The 25266-nt window shown below is 37.6% G+C and overlaps 1 protein-coding gene across 2 annotated transcripts in view; it reads left to right on the top strand.

Annotated features, from left to right (window-relative positions):
• GABRB2 (gamma-aminobutyric acid type A receptor subunit beta2) overlaps nucleotides 1-25266 on the top strand; it is a 230187-nt gene that overhangs the window by 183098 nt on the left and 21823 nt on the right. The window contains exons 9-10 of one of the 2 annotated variants that reach the window (XM_054691147.1): nucleotides 5646-5890; nucleotides 10553-10666. In XM_054691147.1, coding sequence (XP_054547122.1) covers nucleotides 5646-5890; nucleotides 10553-10666 — 359 coding nt within the window. The remainder of the gene's footprint in view (nucleotides 1-5645; nucleotides 5891-10552; nucleotides 10667-25266) is intronic. The other variant, XM_037500281.2, reaches the window with a different exon arrangement.

The raw sequence follows: 25266 nt of genomic DNA, 5'->3' as shown, positions 1-25266 counted from the left end.
TACCTCTGGAATTAAACAAATAAGGAGGAGATTTTCTGGGACTGTGACCATTAACATATCCATAGTACCACTGCCCTACAGACTTCTGGCATAGCAGCACTGGACTCGATTGGACCACTAGTTTCTGACATCCAGAAAGAGCACACCAAAGAGATGCCGCCCAGCACCAGCAACACAGTGTCCCAACACACAGGACAAATTAGAAAACTAACAGCAGGGAGAAGAAAAATTACAAGCAACCGAGCATATCCCCAGGGAAAAGACACACCACAAAAAGACAATCAAACACCAGACTGCAACATAGTGACTTAGAGGAACTTACGAGTCTTCCTGATAGAGAATTTAAAGTCACTGTGATTAAAAAACTGAAAGAAGTAGAAAATGATACAGAAAAATAATCAACGATATGGGAAAAATAGTCAATGACCACAAGAATAAAATTGAGTCCCTAAAGAGGGAAGTGAAAGAAATGCAGGAGCTCAAAGGATTAAGGGAGGAGCTAAAGAACTCTCAGAAAAGCAATGAAAGCAGAATAGATGAAATGGAAGCACAAATAACTACTCTCAAAGACACAGAAATAAAAAGAACCAAAACAGAAAAGGAAAGGGAAGTACAAAGGAAAAAGAATGAAGAAAGGCTTTGGGAACTATCTGACTCCATGAGGAAAGGAAATACAAGATTATAGGAATCCCAGAAGGAGAGGAGAGAGACATAGGAACAGAGGAAATAGTCAAGGAAATAATTGAAGAGAACTTCAATTAAGAGAACAGCAAGACACATAATAGTAAAGTTCCCATATATGACAAGCCCATAGCCAATATCATTCTCAATGGTGAAAAGTTAAAAGCATTTCCATTAAGATCTGGAACAAGACAAGGATGTCCACTCTCACCACTGCTTTTCAATATGATTCTGGAAGTCGTAGCTAAAGCAATAAGACAAGACAAAGACATACAAGGAATCCAAATAGGGAAGGAAGAGGTCAAATTATCACTATTTGCAGATGATATGATACCACTATTTGCAGATACATAGGGAACCCCAAAAACTCCACAGAAAGACTAATCAAACTAATCAATAAGTTTAGTAAAGTAGCAGGATACAAAATCAACACACAAAAGTTGGTAGCCTTATACACAAACAATAAATCTGAAGAAGAAGAAATCAAGAAAACTATCCCCTTTGTTATTGAAACAAAAACCAAAAAACAAATACTTGGGAATAAACCTAACAAAAGAGGTAAAGGACCTGTACAAAGAAAACTATAAAACACTGTTAAAATAAATAGATGAACACACAAAGAAATGGAAAGACATCCCCTGCTCATGGGTTGGAAGAATTAACATTATCAAAATGGCTATCCTCCCAAAAGCAATATACAGATTCAGTGCTATTCCAATAAAAATTTAAATTACATTCTTCAAAGAAATAGAACAAATAGGGCCTCCCTGGTGGTGCAGATAATTGAGCGCCACACTGTGAAATTGTCCGCAGCCTCTGCAGCACGGGTTCGATCCCGGCCAGCTGGCAAGATTCCCACATGGCGAAGCAGACCTCTTCTGTCTCACCTGCTGCTCCCCTCAGCAGTGTATTTCATCAGTCTGCCTGTTCTGTTCACCACTATCTTTCTGTTGAATCCTCTCACCCTCCTGCACATCTGGCCTGTACCGTGGTTCTTGTATAAATAAATAAATCTTAAAAAAAAAAAATAGAACAAATATTGATGAAATTCATATGGAGCCACCAAAAACTCTGAATAGCCAAAGTTCTCCTGAAAAAAAAAGAGAAGGGAATGGAGGTATCACACACCCAGACTTCAAACTATACTAAAAAGCCATAATGATCAAAACCACATGGTACTGGAACAAGATCAGACACATGGACCAATGGAACCAAATAGAAAATCCAGAAATAAACCCACAGATTTACGGTCAACTGATCTTTGACAAAGGAACAAAGAATATGCAATGGAGCAAAGAAAGTTTGTTTAATAATTGGTGCTGGGAAAACTGGGTCACTACATGGAAAAGAGTGAAGCTTGACTATTACCTCATACCATGCACAAAAACCAACTCAAAATGGATTAAAGAACTAGACATAAGACCTGAAACCATAAAAAAAAATAGAAGGCAATATAGGTGAAACACTTCATGACATATACTTCAGTAACATCTTTAAAGACTCATCACCCAAAGCAGTGATGGTGAAGACAAAGATAAACAGCTGGGACTACATGAAATTAAAGAACTTCTGTACAACAAAAGAGACAGTAACCAAACAAAGAGACACCCCAACTATTGGGAGAAAATTCTTGCACACAACACTAATGATAAAGGACTGATCACAAAAATCTACAAAGAGCTGACTCTCTGATGAGAGTCAGCAAAAACAAAGAAAATAATCCAGTCAAAAAATGGGCAGAAGAGCTAAAAAGGAACTTCTCCAAAGAGGAAATGCAAAGGGCCAACAGGCATATGAAAAAATGTTCAACATCACTTGCAATCAGAAAAATGCAAACCAAAACTACCATGAGATACCATCTCACACCAGTGAGAATGGCACATATTAAAAAAACTAGCTGCAACAAATGTTGGCGAGGATATGGAGAAAAAGGGACTCTCCTGCACTGCTGGTGGGAGTGCAAAATGGTCCAACCACTATGGAAAGCTGTGTGGAGACTCCTCAACCTGCTAACGATGGAGCTTCCATATGATCCAGCAATTCCACTCCTAGGTATTTAGCCAGAGGACACAGAATCATTAATTTAAAAGGGCACCTGCACCCCTATGTTTATAGCAGCACTATTTACAATAGCCAAGCCATGGAAACAACCCAAATGTCCAAAAATAGATGACTGGATCAAGAAGATATGGTTCATATACATAATGGAATATTACTCAATAATCAAAAAAGATAAACTCATTCCATTTGCAGCAACATGATTGGAGCTGAAAGGGATCATGCTCAGAGAAATAATCCAGAAAGAAAAAGAAAAATACCGGATGGTCTCACTCATAGCAGGAATTTAGAAAACCTAAATAAGGGACCAGGAAAAAGACTAATTATAATAAAGTAAAAATCAAAATCAACAAGCAACTATACACCAGAGACACACTACTAGGGGGGTGGGGGAGGGGGGATAAGGCGGGATTAGGGTCAAAATAAGGGGGTGGGAATTGTATGGGGACTATAACCAAGATGAAAATAGCTACATTGTGCAAAAATGGAAAATGATTTAAAAAACATATAAAATTAAATAATAATAATAAATCAATAAAATAAATTTTAAAAAGAAATGGAGTTTGTAATACTTTATCATGCCCAAGTGAAAATCTGTTCTCTATTTTATGTCTATTACAGGAATAATAAAGAATTTATGTACTTTTGAAAAGAAATTTTTGAAAATATCTTCAAAAAACAACAAAAAGTCTTTATGTGAACAATTTATGACTAGGTTAGAAATACCTTAAAGTGAAACTTAGAAGATAAATGGCAAAACCAGCTTTGTTAGTTTCGTGAGCTATATGTTGTACAGAATAATCTGTGGTCAAAATAGTGAAATTAGGAAACCTTTCAAAATGACTAATACTATGAAAAATAAAGATTGCAGAATTGAGAGACACCTAGATCTATAGAAAGATCAGGCTTTCTCTGGACATGCTCACCCTCAGTTGCTCAAGTTTATTGTTTTATGAGTATGTATAAGAACAAAACAAGAATTATGGTCTGATTAGGTAAAATTTAATCAGAAAACCATGATCCAAAAAAAGTCATAGAAATAAAACTTAACTTCTGGGATGAGTTATTGGGTGGGGTTTAAGGACACAGGTTTCTGAATCAGTAAGATCCCAGTTCAAATGCTAAATCTATAACTTCCCATCTGGGTGATCTTGACCTCTGAGCTCTACTTTCACATCATTCTCTTTGGTATAAAGCTGTACCTCATCATGCACAGGATGCCAGATTCCCAGTGCTTACCCCAGCAGATCTCTGTCTACCCCTTTACCTTTACAGCTTAGAACTCCTCACTGTTATACATGCTCACTCAGTTGGAACAATTATAACCTGACCTAGTGTGGCATGTCCGGTACAGAATCTTAGAATTCTTCTATCATAATCATCTATACATTATACGCCTAGTTGCCCAGTCCAAATTATTGCTTCTCTGTAACTTCCATCTCCAGTTTCCTAATTTTTTTAAAGATTTATTCATTTATTCATTCATTTATTTATTCATTCATTCATTCATTCATTCATTTATACAAGCACTGGGTACAGTCAGAAGCGCGGGAGGGCGAGAGGATTCACCAGAGCCAGAGCTGGGAACAGAAGAGGCAGAATGATGAAATACACTGCTGAGCGGAGCAGTGGGTCCAGCAGGAGAGGTCTGTGCGCCATGTGGGACCCTTACCGGGGGCCGGGGATCAAACCAGCACTGCAGAGACTGTGGGCAGCTTCGCAGCCCAGCATTCAACCACTGCACCACCAGGGGAGGCCCGCCAGTTTCCTAATTTTTAAAATCATTTGTCCACATCATCTATGTAATGCATTCAATGATTTTGAGGCTATTAAAAGGTAGTTTTGTTTATTTTCCCCTTCAGAATTTACTTAGATTATTCTGAAAGAAAAAATTTAGCTGGTTTATTCCTGTATTGTATAATTCCTTTCAACCACACTGCTATCAAATAATTATCCTAAAAATATTTTCTCCCTGCTTGAAGCATTGGCTCCACATTGTCTTCAGTTTTAAATTCATTAGACCGTTAGGTTCCATGTTGATGGCTCTCCATTATGCAGCTCTTATGTAATCTTCCCTTTCCCCACCATCATTGCCATCTTATCCCATAATGTACCCACATTGATTACCTTGAGATTCTTTTAATGGGCTAATGTACTGTCCACCTTTTTTATGGAAAGCTCTTTCTACCACTTAGGCCCACCATCACTCTTCTTTTTTTAAGATTTATTTATGCATACAAGAACTGGTGTACAGGCCAGAGGTGTAGGGGGTGAGAGGATTCATCAGAGACAGAGTGGGGAACACAACAGGCAGATTTACTGAAATATACTGCTGAGGGGAACAGCGGGCAAGATAGGAGAGGTCTGCTGTGCCATGTGGGTAGCTCCCTGGCCAGGGATTGAACTTGAGCTTCAGAGGCTGTGGATAGCTTCGTAGTGCTGTGCCTAACCCCTTGTGCCACCAGGGAGGCCCCAGGTCCACCATCACTCTTGATTGCATGTCCTTGGTTGCTTGGGCAGCTCCCACTCACCCTTCTGGACTCAACTCTGCTGTGTCCACTTCCTGCTCACTTCCCTGCTAACTTACTAGGCTGAACTGGCATCTTCTTAACACTCACCCAACACACCACATCTTCCACCACCTCTGATTCACATGTCTAGTCCCCCCTCACAATATAAAACTGTAAATGTAAATATATCTTTAAGGAACTGTTCCCCCATGATGTTGTTGACTGTGGATTGATGATTTACGCATCTCTCCAGGGCCCACCACAGGACTGGTTTATAAGTATCCAGTAAGTATTTGGGGGCATTTATGGATGAACAAGAGGTCGATTAACCTATTTACCTTCAAGTGCAATGTGGAAATGGGAATGTTATTACTCAGAGTCTCTCATTTTTTTCAGGAATCACAACTGTGCTCACGATGACCACTATTAACACCCACCTCCGGGAGACACTCCCGAAAATTCCCTATGTGAAGGCCATTGATATGTACCTGATGGGGTGCTTTGTCTTTGTTTTCATGGCCCTTCTGGAATATGCTTTGGTCAACTACATCTTCTTTGGGAGGGGACCCCAACGCCAAAAGAAAGCAGCTGAGAAGGCTGCGAGTGTCAACAATGAGAAGATGCGCCTGGATGTCAACAAGGTAAATTCAGAAGCCTTGCAGTCCTTGCTTCTTAAACTCATAGAAGAATGCGAGCAATATAGGCTAACAATCTTGTTTAACAGATGAGGAAACCAAGGCCCCGGGAAGGAAACAGATCCTTTCTCCAAATCCTACAGATAATTAGCATCGGAGGCACATGTAGTGCCCAAACTAACAACAGAACATCAGAGTGCCCATTTCATTAACGGGGTTGGCCAAACCATAGTCATCTAGAACCCCCTCCTTGCCTTCCTCAGATATCAGTATGATGTATACTATCATTTACTTTAAATTTTAATTTACATTTACAATTAATTGAAATGTTAAAAAGCTAATTTCCTTTACATTTATTCACTCCTTTTAAAATTGAATTTCATATCACTTAAAGCTATACCCCATCCTGGAAAATAATCTTAAATAGAAATAACTAAAGAAAAACCATGCTAATTAATGCTAGACAAAGGTCTTGGATCTGAGGTCTATATTCTCTTTGATTTTAAAAGGAGATAGACACATACAGAGATGTATCAAAGGCCCACCAGCTACCAACTGAGAATTTTTCCTGGAAGAAATCAGAAAGATCAAAGAGAAGTAGAGGGGAAAAGAAGGGCATTCTATTTAGGTGACAAAATAGTACTTAAACCTTGCATGTGTACCTCTTAAAATTATGGAAGCTTTTGACTCTCCAGGGGCACACAGGACCAGTCCCACACAACCAGTTCTTTAAGTTCTTCAAGTTCTTGTTCTTTAAGACAAGATTTCTCAACCAGGTGCCTACTAAATTACAGGGAAAACATTAAATAATAATGAGCCCTGGGGCCCTTCCCCAGAAATTCAGGCTGAGCGATTCTGAGGTTTACCAGGGGCATCATACTTTTTTAATTTCTCCAAAGGTTATTCTAATTTGCAGCCACAATTTAGAATATCCACCTTGAGACTTTTGACAAGGGTCCCAGAGACAAGGGTCCCACTTCTCTTTACTCCCCAAATGTGCCTTCTCCTGGTTTTCATTATAGAACTTTCTGTGTGAAACAGAATATTTGCATATGATTTTCTCATAGTTCATATTCAGACCTTTCATAATACACAAAGAATACAAGATCTTTTAAATATCTCTAGTGTTTGTAAAGTCGATTAACCATCACAATAATTATTTCATTGACATTTTAGTGTTTCTAACTTTGACCAAATTCCAATGATAGCATATCATAAATATTTTCTACCATTGAATTTTATTGGGAGCAAACCCCAGGAAAGCTTCTGATTTGCTAAACTTTCCCACATGTCCATAGGACTGGTACTTGATTCTGGACCATTCTCTAATCCAAGGCTCTAATCTCTAGTCTCCAATCCATTCCCAGGAGAAAATGTTTGTAATCTGCCAGTTTTAAATATGCCCTTGAAAATCTATGAACCCAGGTCTCGGATATTGTGTTCTATTTCCAATGCTTAATTTAAGTTTTCACCTCTTGAAATCTATCAATAGCATTTTGACTCTCTGAGTTTACCAACTGAGAGGATGCTTTTTAAACCCATTTTATGATTTTCCTGATATGGTATCCTTAGTAAAAAAGAGAAAATAAGCAATACACACACACACACACACACATATATATATATATATATATATATATATATATGCACACACACATAAATAAACCCTCTTGTAGGATGCCCTTTGAAACGTGTCCAAATCAGTTGACTGATGCAAAGCTGACTTAATAAGATAATATTCTGATCCCTTTTCACTTTCATCTACTCTGTTTTTTTCATACTAATTTACAATTAAATGATAAATTTAAGGCCCAGCAAGTTGTGGCTTTATAGCAAACTGAACCTGAAGAGCTTCAGATTATTTGAAAGTCACTGTATTGAGATGGTGGTGAAGAATGGTTCACTAGGCAGTCGCCCCATGGCTGTGAAGGTTGGAGCCACAATTCCCAGCACAGAATACAAGAGAACAGAAAAGATGCCTCGAGTTCTTCTAGTGCAGGGGCTCTCAAAACACAGGCAGTTTTGCCCCTCAGAGGATCTCTGGCAATGTCTAGATGTTTGTGGTTGTCAAAACCAGAAGAAGGGAATTGCTAAAGATGTCTAGTGGGCAGAGGGCAGGGATGCTGCTGAAGATCCCATGGTGCATTGATCAGCCTCTCCATAACAAAGAACTATCCAGCCCCAAGTGCCAGAATTGGTGAAGCTAAAAAACTCCGCTCTGGGGCCTCCACGGTGGCCTAGGGGTTAAGTCTCAGCACTACCATCGTGGCAGCCTGAGTTCAGTGGCCTGAGCTTGATCCCTGGCCAGGGAACTGACCCACTTGGCACAGCAGACCTCCCCTGTCTCACCCACTGTTCCCCTCAGCAGTGTGTTTCAGTAAATTCACCTGTTCTGCTCCCCACTCTGTCTCTGGTGAATCCTCTCACCCCCCCCACCCCTGCACACTTCCGGCCTGCACCCCAGTTCTTCTATGCAAAAACAAATAAATAACATGCTTAAAAAAAAACCTCTTACCCAGTTCCCTGTTTTCAACAATGATAAACTGAGGCCTACTCTTAAATTCTTTAAGCAAGTATTTCTTCTGCTTTCTTTGGCTAGCATGCATGACAACAAGAAAGCAGGAATTAGAATTTAGTATGTTTCTGAACAGTTATTTTGGAGTGAGTCAGTTTCAACATTACCTTCCACTTAATGGTTGTGTGGACATAGCCACAAAAAATCACCCTCCCTGGCCCTTCCGTTTCCTCATCTAAAAAATGAGCTGGTTTCCTCTCTCGTAAAGTTATTGTGACTATTATTTGTGAGATGTGTGGAAAGGATAACACAGTCTCCAGGGCAGGTATGTAAGTGGTAAATATTAATAAAGTATCACACTATTATTGATAGGCATTATTACCCTTTAAAATACAGTCTTCACATCTGTCAATGATGCTTGCTTCTGTATTTTATGTGCTTCACCACTTAGGATGCAATCCCATTCCTAAAGCAAGTATTACCCACAGAGAAATGTTTCAAGGCAGAAATTGTAAAGTCCAAATGATTTTCCACTGGTCTCTGCTGTAAAATCTATAGTAAACCAACTACTTTAAACTTGATAAACTATTGCTCAGACCAAAATACTTGCAGTCATCTGGATTAGATTAAAACTAAAAGGTGATCCTGTAACATCCTGGTTGCCCACAGTTTCCTTTTGAAGCCGGCATGGAAGGTTAAAGGAGATATGATTGCAATGGTTTTCTTTTGTATTAGTATCATGAATAATGCACTCTCTTTTTTTATCAAAAGTGTCCCTTCTTTTCAACTATGAATTCTAAAGTTGGTTTTTTTTTTTTTTTTTTTTTTTTTCAAAGATCAGGCCGGTATAATCAACCAAGCATTGTTGGCAGCTCAAAGAAAATTAGTCACTAGGAGAGGAATTGACTTTTTTACCTTCCTGTGATAGTTTCCTGAGACAGAAGCAGTCTGTCAGGTCGACTATAGTGATTTTTATACTGTGCTCTGTCCTGAGGTCAGGAAGAGAGAAAATGGGCAGCATGGTCTGGGAGGAGGGTGAGCTCAGTGCTGTGTCCCTGCCTTATTTACAAATTTCCAATCTCTTATCTCTATTCATTTTCCATGCATTTAATTTAACCATAGTAACTGCAACTCTTAAAACAATCTTATCCTACCATTTAGCTGAATCAAAACCTACGACTCTTAAAGACAGTAAAATATCCAAGATTGTAAAGTAAAACTGACAAAATTTCAGAGATGATCTAACTTCATTTTCGTATCTGATATATGTTCCACTGTGCTAGCAGGTGAAAGTATAAGATAAAAATTTTTAAATCATTCCTCATTAGTCCATATTTTCAGTTCAGTTGATTTCACCTGAAAAACCACCCACTTATCTACAAAGGAGAGGCTATGTTATCAGTTGTCTTCATGTGATAACTTGTAAATAAAATTAAATCTTGAAAAATAATCCGCAAACAAATAAGATATCTATTGAATACTTTTTCCCAAATGTCTTCTAAGTAGTTCCAAACTATATGATCATTATCCTAGCATGAAGAGATTCCTTCCTATCATCTCTTGCATTCTTCTATTTGTGTGTATGTGTGTCCTCATAGAATCTGCTCTTGAGTAATTTCACCCAGTTTTCTTGCTCAAGCTGTCAGGTTTTCAACTCTCCATTTATCTTTTAAGTTGTGTCTCCTTGTTCATTTTTCTGCCAGTAACTAAGTATATACATGTTTGAGAATTTAGTTATTCTTGTCTTTTCACCACCTTGATCTGGCATATCTGAAATGTTTCCAATGTCCTTAATATGTTCAGAGTCCCCAAACCACCATTTCTCCAAGTAAAGCTGCACCAAAAAGATCTGGGGGCACCCTTTATTCTGCTTTCAAGGATATGCAAGTATCAGTGTTGTCTCTATTCTTTGTGCTGAATTTTCTGTTATGCAAAGCCACTAAGAACTTAAGTCTACTTATTTCTAGTTCTTGGAATTAGATTTTTTAATGATATATTAAGAAGATAAAAGTAATTAGAAATCCTGTTCTCTATTAGCATCAGTCCTACTAAAGGCAAATAGCATTTATCTATATCCATTTAACTTTAACCACCAATCCTAATCTAGTGGCATCTGTCGACTTAATTAGCACATTCTCTACTTTGTCTTCCAGATTTTTTATAAAGATATTAAACAAAATGGGACCCAATATCGATCCTTGTGGGACCCTACTGGAAACCTCTCCCCAACTAGACGGACTACCAATTACGATTTCTCTCTGTATACGGTTAGATAGCCAGCTTTTAATCCATTTTCTTGTATTTCTGTTGGAACCATTTTGTTTAGCTGTTCCCTTGAAAAGATTGTATGGCGTCTTTACTGATAACCAATAGATTTGTATCCTGAGAGTCTTGGGGATAAGTCCAATGTTTTCATAAGGCTCTCCTCGTGAGGTTTTCCTGGGTTTGTTTTTTAATATAGCTTTGACAAACCTAAATGTCAGTGTTCCATTCAGTCATTGTTCTGCAAGAGAAAGAAACCAAACAGATCATACTTTGCGATTCCTTTTCATTTGCATTGACAGGATAGTGTGTCATTATATGCTCTGGCTTTTCTTAGTTTTCCTGTTTGTTTCTTTCAGTTAACGGAGTAAGTGGAAAGTTCTTCTGTTGGTTTGCTCAAAACTCAGAAACCTGCATTTGCTGGCTTAGATTATTTGTGTCAAAGAAGATTATGTTCGCATCAAGTCCTTGTTTATTGTTATTTATTTTACAGATAAGTGTTGTTTTGACAGATCCAGCACAATAATAATGATAAGTAAGCGGCAATAATTGAGACTATCCCCTATGGAAACTCTTGACTTAAATGAATTCCAAACAAAGGCTATTTTTGACTAACACTTGTGAATCTGAATCTTCGTGTGTATGAAATTCCTAACTGGCAAGTTGTTACACATATTGCCCTTCAAATTGGAGAGGGAGAGGAGGAAATGGAAGATAAGGATGATAATTGTCACTCATCTATTTTATCATCCATTACTTGTGCAACTCCAGATTTTTTTTTCTTAATTTGTATTTCTTGGGAAGGCAATAAATAGTATTCAACACTTGTGACTCTTTCCTATGAGGACTTGATGCTTAAGTATTATTCTCTTTCTTATTTTTTTGGTACAGATCTTAAATTCCTTGATAACTAATTTCTAATACTGTTGGAGTGGGGGACAGATGTGATAAACCTATCAAATTGCTACTTTGTTTTGGTATTTTAGGTTTCTTTTTAACTTCTTGTGTTATAAAGTGAACATGGTCTGATAAGTGGTTTTAGGTGGATTCCAGGAAGATATATTTGAGACTTTCTTAATCACTATTTTAGTCCTAATCCTCTAATGTCTGCTCTCTCAGACAATCTCATTTATATGGTTCCTGCTGTTTTTGTTTTTAACTTTACTCCATTTGTTGAAATTGAAGTAGACTGATTTGGCTATGCAAGATTCTGGGTGGAATGCTAATCATTTAGAAGAAGAGATATTTGATAGTTGGAGTCTGGGTTAATGATGAATATGATTGAAGAATGTTGTATTTTTTTTAAATCAAAGTCTAAGTATACTATATGATTGGTATAATGACTAAGCATTGTTCCAGGAAAATTCTGAGATCATGGGGATATTTTAAAGAACATGTGTTTCTTTGGTCCATTAAACTTTCAGTTAATGTCTTGAGTCAATGATAGTCTCTGATGGCATGACCTGAGCTCACATTTGTCAGGAACTCTATTTCATAAAACATGCTGTGAAAGAGAATGCTCACTGGTTTCTATTGAAATATAAATCTTTAATGTCTTCTGTTTTGGTAGGTTTTTTTGGGGGGATTGGGTATGTCTCTATTCTATTCTCTTAATTCTCTTGTACGTTCAAATTTAGAGTGTGAAGTAAGGGCTGGTATTCAGCAGTTCAGGTAATGAGCATTGATCAAACCTTTATTTTATTTTATTTTTTAAAGATTTATTTATGCATGTAAGAGCTGGTATACAGGCCAGAGATATGGGGGTTGAGAGGATTCACCAGAGACAGAGTGGAACACAGAACAGGCAGACTGACTGAAATACACTGCTGAGGGGAGCAGCAGGCGAGTCAGGAGAGGTCTGCTGCTCTATGTGGGTTGCTCCCTGGCCAGCTGGGGATGGAACTTGTGCTGCAGAGGCTGTGACTTGCTTCACAGTGCGGTGCTTAACCCCTTGCGCCACCAGGGAGGCCCAAGCCTGTCCTTTATTAAGCACCAGAATATGTGATAAAGCTCAGAGACTCTGGGGGAGATGCTGGCTTTAGAATTAGATTGACCTGGACACTCAGGCCTGGTCTTTTATGAGCTGGGTAGCATTATACATGTTTAACCTTCCCATCCTTCAGGTTCCTCAGCTGAAAACTGAAACACTAATTTTGTTTAATGGAGCCTATGAGAGAATTAAATGAGATAATTATGTTAAGAACTTTATATAGTGCCAGGCAAAGAGCACTTAAGAAATCATTGCTATTATTTTGGAGATGATACCAGGGAGTGTGTATCTTTTTGTTTTTCTTTTTTGAATTTTAGCTCTAGTATTATTTTTCTAATTATAATCCAGTTCATGATCATTTTTTAAAAACTGGGCAAAAGACAATAAAATTCACCTATACCCCCAGGCTCCAACATAATCATTGATAACACTGCTTTCATTCACACTCAGTGACCTATTTTTATATAAATAATTAGGCTCTACTATTATGAACATTACTATTTTCCACTTAGCTTATATTTTTACATATGTTTGTAGTATATAATGACTGTATAATTACAAGGCATCTTACTGAATGCATTAAATCTACCACCGTTAAATATTTACCTTGTATTTAAGTGGATTTCCATTATGAACAATTTTAAAAAGGAATCCCATTGTGGACACGTTTGCACACCATTGATTCCTGATAGTTCTCTTAAAATGAATTTCTGGGTCAAAAGGATGTCCCTTTAAAATGGTGACATATTGCAACTGGTTCCTAGCAAGTTCTGCTGTTGGTTACACGCCTACTAACATGTATGAGAGTGTGGCAATACACACACACACACACACTCAAACACATACACATGTACACATGTGTACATGTGATCTCACGAATATCACCCAGCCCTTAAAATGATGAAGAAACAGAAAAATAATATTTATCTGTGCCCAATTGTGAAACGTGTTAGAGGCATGGAGTCAGGAAAATCCGAACATCCCAGTGCAGTTTCTCTCCTTTCCATGCCAGACTCAGGGAGACTAAAATAACCATAGAAAAATGATATAAAACAACCCCCAGTTCATACTGAGCCTGGGCAGCATGCAAGCAGAGACAATATCCGGACAAGTGAAATTCAGAGAATTTTCCACCACTATCTTGAGCAAATTGGGATAACCCAATAGCCAGATCTTTATCAAGATGGACCATCTGAACAAAGAAATTGTGTGGCAACAATGAAGGGAAACTACCGGTGGGGGTTGGGGAGGACTCAGCTTGCAAAGAACAGACAGTGACTCCCTTATTGGGGAAAAAAACAACAACAATTAACTTTAGGATAAGAATAAATTTAAAAAATCTATTATAAAAATTTGTTTCTCTCACCAAAATTTTGAGAGTATGCAACAAATGATCAAGTATGAGATGGTAAATAAGAGGTGATTTAAAAGGCAAAAATGAAAGCAAAGCAATCTTCATAGGACCACTTGAATCTAAAACAGTAGAAGAGAAAATCAGTGTGGCAAAAAAATGCAAGGCAGTAACACAAAGTTCAAGCTACAGAAAATCATATAAAGGAAAAAGGGAGAAATGGCTGAAGAGATCAATAGCTGAAAACCAGTTAGAGAACTGTTATAAATATATGGAACAGGGACAATGCACTTAGCATACAGAGGTGTGTTAGTGAGGTATAGAATAGCAAAACTATTCGTATCTGATGTCAGTAACTTATACTACTTATAATAAATACTGTTTGAGTAACTACTCTGCACCTAGACACTTTACATATATAATATCTGGAATCCTTATTGTAGTGACTGGAATTCTTATTGCAGTAATTATAATTTTATAGATGATTAGTTGAGTTCCAGTGAGCATAATTAATTTGCTTGAGGTTAGACAGCTAGGAAATAGTTGAACCAAAATTATGACTAGAGGCTACTCTGTTAGCTGCATTGCTGTGCATTATATATTTATATATAGCTGTAATGAAATGAATCAGTAAGCCAAAAGGATATACTGGTTTTCAAGATCAAAATGATACAGTCTCATCACCACTTTACTATATCCTTCTGAAATTACTTCCAGTCAAAAAAACTGAATGATCTACAAGGAAAAAGATTGGCCTCCATCCACTCCACAGCTTTATTAAATTTTATAAGACAATGAAAAAAAGTTATCGGTTTATGAGGGGGAGAATATACAACCTGAGAATATTATTGATATGGAACAGAAAAGAAAGACTTAATCCCCAAGGTGCAAAGTCTTAGGGAACATTGCAGTAATGAGTCCTTATTTTTTAAATAATAGCCTAGTTGAACAATCTAGCCCAAAAAGGTATAAACTAATAACTTTAGAATAAGGAAAGCCTGTAGGCATGCTAGCATTTAGAACTAACAAAAGCATTCAAAAAGAACATTCTTACCATTTAAGTCAAACAACTCTAGAAATTAAGGATATAGAATAAAACATAATTGATATATTTTTAAACTAGATAATGAAGATATGTTAAAAAATCAAGACAATAATCTAATAATGTAAATCAAAATTATAAATGGTTCAGATCAAGGAGGGAGAAAGTGTTTTCTAATTTATAGAAATCAATATTTCCTCTTATTTTTACAGTTCATAAATCAATAACTTGAATAGTAAGAATATATTTAAAATTAACATAGGTAATTATGACAGGGTTTCTCAAAGCATCTACTGTAGAATCTCCTGGATTCTTGCTTACAAATCGATACCATTGAGATGTAATAAACCACAGTCATCCATGGGAAAATGGAGGAATCTGCATTTCTTTAAACACTTATTTATGCACACAAGAACTGGGGTACAGGCCAGAGGTGTGGGGGTTGAGAGGATTCACCAGATACAGACTGGGAAACAGAACAGGCAGACTGACTGAAATACACTGCTAAGGGTTGTAGCGGGGAGACACGAGAGGTGTGCTGCGCCATGTTGGGTAGCTCCCTGGCCAGCTGGGATTGAACTCACGTGCTACAGTGGCTGCTGATAGCCTCACAGTGCTATGCTTGTGCCACCAGGAAGCCCCAGGAATCTGCATTTTTAATCTCACTGATCTTTGTATTACATACAAAAGCAGGAAAGCCTGAGGGCCACTGCAGTAAATGAATCCAACACTGACAACACATCTTCTAAAAACCTTACATAAAAGAAGAAGTAAAGTAATATGCAGGTAATGTAGCTAAGGCTAGATATCAGAAAGAAGAGTAGGAACAAGTTAAAAGCAAAAGAAGAGCAGAAAGGAGGATGATAGAATTAAGACCAAGCTTGTCTTATCTATTACAACTGGAGTACTCATCTGTCAAAAGAATAAGATTCTCAGATTGAATCAAGCAACCAAACCCAACAAAATGCTATTTATTAGATTCTTTTAAAGTTAAGATCTTGGAAAATAGTCTAAGTAAAAGCAAAAAATGAGGCAAATAAAAATCTGAAGAATATTAAGATAAAGTATTAAGACATATTTTATAATGGTAACCCAAAACATGTACTCATTGATTATTAATTAATGTATACTTTATATCATTCAAAGTGAAATATCATCTAAATAGTGTAATAGGAAATAAAAAGGGAAAAAATGACAGAAATGTTACCTAAGTAGTGCATTTAATAAAGTTTATTATTTATATGAGCTCATTTGTTATAACTCATGCATCAAAGGCAATAAAAATTAAATTGAGGTACATTTAGAAAATAATAGCAATTTACAGAACTACATAATCCTAAGGAATGGAGTTAGACTAGTTAATAGTGGAGAAGGTATTGCTTCAAATACATTTCTTGGTAGTCATTTTTTTTTTAAGATTTTTTTTTATTTATTTATACAAGTACTGGGTACAGTCAGAAGTGCGGGAGGGTGAGAGAATTCACCAGAGCCAGAGCAGGGAACAGAACAGGCAGAATGACGAAATACACTGCTGAAGGAAGCAGCAGGCATGGCAGGAGAGGTCTGCGCGCCATGTGAGATCCTCACTGGTGGCCGGGGATCGAACCGGTGCTGCAGAGGCTGCAGGCAGCTTTGCAGCCCAGCACTCAACTGCTGCACCACCAGGGGAGGCCCAATTTTCTTGGTAGTAATTTTTTACATGAATTAAATGTATAATTCTCAAAGTTACAGAAAAAAGAGCAACAAAACCCTTTAGCAGAAGAAAATAATCAAAAGCAATTATGAGTTAAATTAGAAAATCATAAGTCAGATTAAATTCTTCAAAGAAGTTAAGTTAAAATAGGGAAATAATTGATCAAAGAAAAGCTGTTGAAGAAGGAAAAGGGAGCCAAAATTCTACACCAAAGTAGAATTTTTTAAAGCGTATTTATGATATAGAAAGCTTAATTTAAAAGAAAATTATACGAACACCTTAGAAAATGTGAATGAAATACATGACAGCTTTGGAAAATATAAATTAGCACGACTGACCATAGGAGAGGGAGAAAACAAAAACAGCCCAATTACCTGAGATAAAACAAAGAAAGGTGACAGAAAAAACTAATTCCTACTTCAAAAGAGCAGCTGGTCCAAAAGGTTTCAACAATAAATCCTGTCAAACATTAAATAGCAGATAGTTCCCGTGGTATTTAAACTATTGCAGGTCCTAGCCAAAAGAAGAAAAACCTTCCAAATGATTTAGAAAGTAGCATAAACATCCATAAGGTGCCAAAACCATGTCTAAAATTTAAAAGTAAGTGAAGAAAACTTCACTAATGTGTATAACGGGTAAAATCGCTAAAGAAACTTATCCAGCTGAATCCAGAGATAAGCAAAAGGTAACATCACCACATCATGTCTTGTCAAAATGAAAGAATATCATTTGCCATGTTATTTTTTTTTAAGATTTATTTATTTATTTATACAAGCACTGGGTACAGTCACAAGAGCAGGAGGGTGAGAAAATTCATCAGAGCGGGGAGCAGAACAGACAGACTGACGGAATACACTGATGAGGGGAGCAGTGGGCGCAGCAGTAGAGGTCTGCGTGCCATGTGGGACCCTCGCCAGTGGCCGGGGATCGAACTAGCGCTGCAGAGGCTGCGGGCAGCTTCGCAGCCCAGTACTCAACTGCAGCGCCACCGGGGAGGCCCCACGTTTGCCATATTAATAAATTAAAAGGGTGAAAAGGTTTCAATCCTGTCAGGAGATACTAAAAAGATAATAAAAATTCAGCATACATTCTGGTTATAAACTCACAATTGCTTTGGAACAAGGCAACAATGAATATTTCCTTGCTATAGGTTTCTCTACCCCTTTTTCACCAAAAACTCTATCTCTTGCCTCATAGGATGGAGCAGTTAGGGCAGGAACAATAAAAGGGTGGTCACCATCCTTACTATTATTTAACTTTTACAAACTGATTAGCCAGTAAAATTACATAAGAATAAATAAGGAATATTTAACAAAAATTATGCTTTTACTCAAGCAAAGATCAAGAGAATAAACTGGGGAAAACTCTTAAAAACAATAAGTTAGGAATATTTACTATGTGAAAAGCTTCTATAAGACACTAAAGAATAATGATAAGGAAGAAAAGAGCCCTTTACCATTAATATAATATTTAAAAATAGGAAACTTTGCTTTTTTTAAAGAAGCAACATGTTAGAGGAATTTGTTTTTTTTTTTCTAAACTACTCATGGATGACCAATGGACTTTATTTTGGGTTTTTGTTTCTTTGGTCTTTTGGTTTAGAAATTTGACATATTTCTTCTAAAGTTTATGGTAAAGGAAAATGATGTATGTATGAAGAACCAGGAAAATGAAAAATAATGAGAAAAACAGTAGCGCTACTAGAAATTTGAGAGAACCCAGAGAATCATAGTGATTATTGCAGAATAGCATTGAACCAGTCTTCTCTAGATAGAACAGAAATTGACTTATAGACATAACAAAAAATTAAGTTTTAGCCAAAGTATCATTTCATGTCATTAGAAACATGTGAATTAATTAACAAACAGCAATGAACAACTGGATGGCCACTGGGAATATTTATTTATTTATTTTAAAGGTTTATTTATTTATGCATACAAGAACTGGGGTATAGACCAGAGGTGTGTTCACCAGAGATAGAGTGGGGAACAGAACAGGCAGACTAACTGAAGTACACTGCTGAGGGGAGCAGCGGGTGAGACAGGAGAGGTCTGCTGTGCCATGCAGGTAGCTCCCTGGTCAGGGATTGAACTCCTGCTGCAGTGTCTGTGGTTTGCTTCATAGGTTGCATCTTAACCCCTTGCACCACCAGGGAGGCCTTGCCATTGGGAGTATTTAAATGTATTTCCATGTGTGTATCCCAGCCCTTCCTCCAGACTCATTTCTAGAAGTCAAGTATACAAATATTTTAAAAAGAAGAATAAGTATGTAAAAGGCAAAAAATCATGCACAAAATGCTTGAAAAATGTGGATTAGGTAAACCAAAACAGAAAATACAGAATCTAGGAAATAATGATAAAATGTTTGCCCTTATAAAATTGTTTAATTTCTCTGTCTTCTTGTTTTTGTCATTCTGATCAAACTTTTCTTTCCACAATGAACATTTTTGTCTTTGTTCTAAATATATTCTTAAAGCACATTAGTTATTTTCATGATCATTAAATATAAGAAAGGAAAAGCCATTTTTGATGAAGGAAAAAAAAACTCCACTATTTTGTAATCATTTTTATATATTTATTACTCCAAAAATGCTTCTACCTAAATAGATAATTTTTTTCCCTTCAGCATTATTGATTGCTCCTCACAAATTGTAATGGCTGTATTATTTTAAATTTATCTTATAGTTAACTTGTATCTCTCAGATTTCTTAAACAATTGAACATCTTTTCACACATTTATGTGCTATTTAAATTGACTTTCCTATGAATGTTCTATTCTGATTCTTACTTGTTTTTCTTTGTTTTGGTTTTAAGTCTTCTAAGAAAGATATTAAGCATTTACCATATGTGTTTTATATGTACATACATCATATTTATATACTTCTTGTTTATATGTTATATATGTTCGTTGTAAATATTTTCCCTGTGCTCTCATTCATGCCATAACAAGTTTTCAATTTTTATATTTATTTAAACTTCAGTAATTTCTGGATTTTCTGGAATGGATAAAAATTGCTCTTGAAACTCTAGGTTAAGCATACAGTTTTCTAACTTTTCTTGAGAATTTTTATTTATATTATTATTTGTTGCTTCATGTTTTATATTTACTCCATCATAAATAATATATTATTGTCAGTGCAAGACAATGTTCAACTTGATGTTTTTCCAGGGGTAGAACCAATAGCATAAACATTTTTAAAAATTTCTTTTCCTGGGCCTCCCCGGTGGCGCAGCGGTTGAGCGCTGGGTTGCGAAGCTGCCCGCGGCCTCTGCGGCGCCGGTTCGATCCCCGGCAGCTCCCCGGCCACCGGAGGAGGGTCCCACATGGCGCGCAGACCTCTCCTGCCGCCCGCTGCTCCCCTCAGCAGCGTACTTCGGTCCTTCTGCCTGCTCTGCTCCCCGCTCTGGCTCTGGTGAATTCTCTCACCCTCCCGCGCTTCTGACTGTACCCGGTGCATGTATAAACCAAACAAACAAATAAATAAATAAAAAACATGCCTCTAAAAAAAAAAATAATAAAAAATAAATAAATAAATAAATAAATAAATTTCTTTTCCTACTAGTTACATTTGCAAAGTAGGTGGGATACTAGGGACTCTTTTTCACTTTATATCTTTCTGCAGTGTTTGAATTGTTACCATGAGTATTTATTACCTTTAAATTTTTAAGAATGTGCTTGTGTGTGCCTGTGCGTGTGTGTGTGTACACATTCTCACCTGATTTGGAAGTTTGAACCTATGATCTTTATATATTCTCTCTCACTCGTGTCTCACAAACTCACACTCACTCACAAGCACATACACACACCATGTCTACCACACCCATATGCAAATAAACCACCAACATCAGTTCTACTTTTCCCAGTTCTTCATTTATCACTTAACTAGAATAATCCAAGATAATAACATCTAAATAATCATGCTAATTTCTAAAAATTATTGTTTATATTGTATTCTAACAATTATTGTTATCAGAAAGAGAAAATGAAGGAAGGAAGGAAAGAAAGGAGGGAGGGAGGGAGAGAAAGAGGGAAGAAGAGAGGATAAAAGGACAAGGGTCTCGGCGGGTCAGTCCCTGCTCTGCCCTGAGAGCGTTCAAGCCCATGCTGACTAGCTTTCTTGTCCATGTTGCCACCAGAGATTCACGATTCCAGGGACAATTGAACAGAGACCCCTGATTTTTTTTTCCCCCAACTCTAGATACACCTACAGCAATACCACTCCAGCCCTTCTGCACTAAAAATTCCTAAGGCCGGGGCAGGGAGCTTTAATTCCCTAAGTCAGTGTACGAGACTAAAATGCAGGAGACTCAGGATTCCAGTGTCAACACTGTTATTTAATGAACTGTACTGGTAATGTTATGGGACAACCCCGATATAAAAACGTGTTGCCTGGCTGTGGGTCCTCACCCGTGTGCTTAAAAGGGACTTATTAATACTCCACTATAGGCACACACACAAAGGTTAATAAAAGGTTTATTTACAAGGGAAAGGGAATTAAGGAAATGTACAACTCAGGGAGAAAATAGGGAAATAAAGTCTTTAATGCGTCCTACCTGATCAGCCAACCTAGAAACCCAAAGGCACTCTCAGAGCTGGCCGAATGCTGCAAGCTGGCAAAGAGCCAAAATGGGGGAATCCCCTCCAAAGACCACGTGTCTGGCCTTTATACCAAACCTGGCTGCTTAACCCCACCCTCAGGTCCCAGCCACCTTCCCTGTGGTGGTAATGGGATTTGGAGTTCCCAGTGTCTTTTGGCTTTGGTCTGGAGTGAGGGTGGAGTCCACAAAGTCTGTATGGAATTAGCTTTAGGACATCCCTTTCCCCCTAACAATTACATAAGACAAGTCAACTTATTTTGCAGAATAGGGATGTGGTCACCAGGATCGTAGTCCCCTTAAGGATCATATACTTCGAGAATGTTTACTGAATGTTCCAACCTGAAATTCACTAGTCCCATAGTCTCCTTTCAGTTAACCCTACTATCATTTATTTCTGCTACAAGATTTGCTACTGAATTTAAAATGTATAAAGTATATATCATAGTGTCACTTAAAAACCATTTGAACACATTTACTTTTGGAAAAAAAACATGAAATTGTCTATGGAGAGAAATGTCATGCAATAATTTCCTATGTTAGGAACAACTTAAAGTACTTTGGTCCCATCTCCTATCCCAAAAATGGTGCATCTGAAAAGGTAGACTGTTTACCTTGGGTAAATTATAGTTATTTAGCTAGGTAGTTAAATATAGAGTGTATAGTAAGTACCAAGTAGACAGGTCCCATAGATCATATGGTGTCCTGGTGTATTTATACTTTCCCGGTGTGCCTCCTATGGTGCCTCATTTAAGTATATCAAAAATCATCAGAATCTTAGAGGGTAGATAGACTGCCCAGTCCTACATGAGTAATTGGAACAGACACCTAGGAAGCACCTGGGAAAAAATCCAGGAACAAAGTCACCTGAGCCTCCCTGCCATGTTATTTTCCATCAAAAGGTCAATTTTCACAACTCTTCTGATTCAGTGAACCTGGTCGTCTCCTGTCCTGCCAAGAGGCAAAGACTTATTAACAGTTAGTTGCTTTTTTTTTCTTCCTAGATTGAGAATTACAACCCAAAAAATTAATTTTGAAATATATTCATTCTGTTAGGCTACCCAGTTCACCACTCAATAATTAATGAACAGCACTTAATAAATATCTGTAATACTTTGTAGTTTTTCAGACTAGCTAGTAATACTTTGTCTCTTTAGGTATTTGATTTATTCTAGAATTTCAAATACAACAGCACTGATACCATGTTGTTAATTCAATATCAGAAATCAAACCCACTTTTCATTCACATAGTCTTTAAGAAAAAGCACACAATAGTTTTCAAATTCAAGGCCAAAATTTACCTTTGGAAATTCCTGACATTAGTGTGACACTTATTTATACTATAAACACTTATGTCCTTTTCTCCTTTGTATGTACCTGTCAATAAATTGATGTTGTATTTTGCAGTTGATGAAATCTCAGATCCTAAGAAATGGGGTAGCTGTTCTAGTATCAGCAATATAATTATTACTGAAGAAACTCTGGAAAGATTGTTTGTTGGAAAAAGAAAGAAAAAAATCTTTTCCATAAGTAGCTTTGGGAATCAAGTTCTGGTATTAAATTTTTACTAACCAACTTTCTATTAATATTAAATTATTTTGTAAAGAGGAAAAAAAAAATACAGTACCTTTAACAAGCCTTGCAATCCTAAAGAATTTTTTATGGCCTCTGCTGAGAAGAGGTTTGCAGGATTGCTTGGTGCTTGTTAAATTTTGGTAAAGGGCATCTAGGGAGACATAACAAGAATGGACCCCAACACAGTTTGAAATCTCCCTCAGCCATAAATGATCTTTCTCTGCCTCTCCACACTACTGCTAGCTTCAGCTGCGAGAATTTGCTGGAAGCTAGACTGATTTCTAGGGTCCCAGAGTAGGTTTCCTTTTCTGAGGTCCAGGGTACCTGGGGACAACCCCCAGGGGGCCAAGCATTTCTGAGTCCTGGACGGCAAGCCTCTGAGTCTTACAGCTTCACTTTGCCCTCTTCATAGCCCCCACAGGAGAACATGAAACAAGAGTTGGCAGGAACATTCCATATGTGGGCATCATTCAACAAATACTTATCAAACTATTGCTCCTGGAGAAGAGTGTGATGATTAAAAGCACAGACAGGCCAAGCTTAATCCTACCCCATCCACTTAATTTGGAATTAGAGTCAGCCCTGTGTTCAAGATCCAAGATTCTCCCTGACTAGCTATGTAAGCATGGGAAGACTTTCTGGGCCTCATTTGTGAAGTGGGCTTATAGTTCCACCCTCAAAAGATGGTTTTGGGGACTGCGTGAGAAAGGACATGGAGAATGCCTGGCTGGCAATAAGAGTTACATAAGTGATAACTGAAGTCAGTGTCTCTCAGGAAAGGACCCTCAGGGCACAACTTGACTCTTCCTGTTTCTGAGATCCGTTCCTAAATCCGGAAGCATCGTCTTTCTCAGTCTGATGGGTGGGTCCACTGCCCCATAAGTCAGCTAACAAACACAAGAAAATCTCAGCAACTGGCACTCAGCACCCAGGACCATGCAGACCTCCACGTTTCAGGGAAGGAGATGTTTCCTTCAGATGCGTGTTCAAAAAGGGCCTCACTGAGCACAGGACACATCCCTTCACAGCAAAATCCAGCTGTTATGCCCGGCCTGGAGGCACATGGCTATGAAGGAACAATAGTATTTTTTTTTTCTTGGGCCAGTGTCTTTCTTGTTAGTTGACACATCATATGTGGGAAAATTAAAGGGTTCCTGGGGATAAGGAATATCTCTAACTTACATAAATGAGACATTTTTCTAAATTTAATAAATTTAGGATACCAAATCATTTGGCAGATTGCTAATCTTTTTTTTTTTTTGATATATTTTCAATTCTTTTTCTTTTTTTTCTCCTGCCAGCATCCCTCATACCAATTTGGCTGGGGTTTAAAATATAAACATGCTTTAACCCTTGAAAGTACATCAAAAGAGCCCCTCATTTTACAAGTGAAGAAATGAATAGCCAGAGAGGGAGAGTGAATAATCCAAGGACACACAGCACTTAAATAACAAAGACCCCAGTTCCCTGGCCTGACTGGCCTGCAGGGCAGCAGTGCCTTTATTCTTGGCCTTCATAATACATCATAATTTGGCCTGCATGTTTCCACAGTCCCTTGCACTTAGAACTTTGGGACTCTTAGAATTGTTAGGAAACCATCCTATCCCTATTCCTAACCACTGTGCAACATTGAGATGGGCCACACCCCCACCTGCACCACTACTAATGTTTTCAGAGCTAACATTTATCAAGAACTTACAAGTTCTGTGCTTGAATGATCTCTTTCCAGCCACTGCCTGCCTCCTAGCAGCAATGTGTAGGGGCTCACCCTCAGGACACAGCATCCACTGATTGACCAACACTCTAAGCAGTATAAATGCCCAACCCTATTCTGGATCCATTGAATCAGAATTTCTCGTGGCCCAAGAATATAAATATTGTCAAATTTCCAAAATGATTCTGAAACTCAAGAAAGGTTGAAATTTGCTGATGTGCTGGCTTTGACAATCCTCTGAGACTGTGGAGATGACAATAACATAGGGCCCAAAAGCAGTAGCATTCAGTCACAGAGATAATAAGTAATCAGTCTGGGATATGAACTCAGGTCATTTTTATTTTCTTTGAGAGTTTTCAGGATCAGATAGCATCCTGCTGATACGTAGAATTATTCAGCAAAGCATCAGATTGACCACTGGATTTGATATTCTTTCCTGTCTTCTTAAATTCTTCATTTTCTTCATCCCCTCACTCAATCTGCAGCTCGTGTTTGTGAAGTTTAGCCTCTTTCTCTGATTTCATCTGCAGATCTCAGGGCCATCGGGTATTAGAAAGGAGAGAGAGATGTTTGACAAGTCGGGGACAGATGACTGGTTGTCCCCTTCAGCACAATGGGGAGTCCATGGCTAGGGCATTTGGTAAA

Source organism: Talpa occidentalis, unplaced genomic scaffold (assembly GCF_014898055.3).
Source record: "Talpa occidentalis isolate TD23 unplaced genomic scaffold, MPIMG_talOcc4v2.1 talOcc4.9, whole genome shotgun sequence".
Taxonomy (NCBI): domain Eukaryota; kingdom Metazoa; phylum Chordata; class Mammalia; order Eulipotyphla; family Talpidae; genus Talpa; species Talpa occidentalis.
Note: the sequence above shows the minus strand (reverse complement) of the source record. Positions and strands in the feature narration are given on the sequence as shown.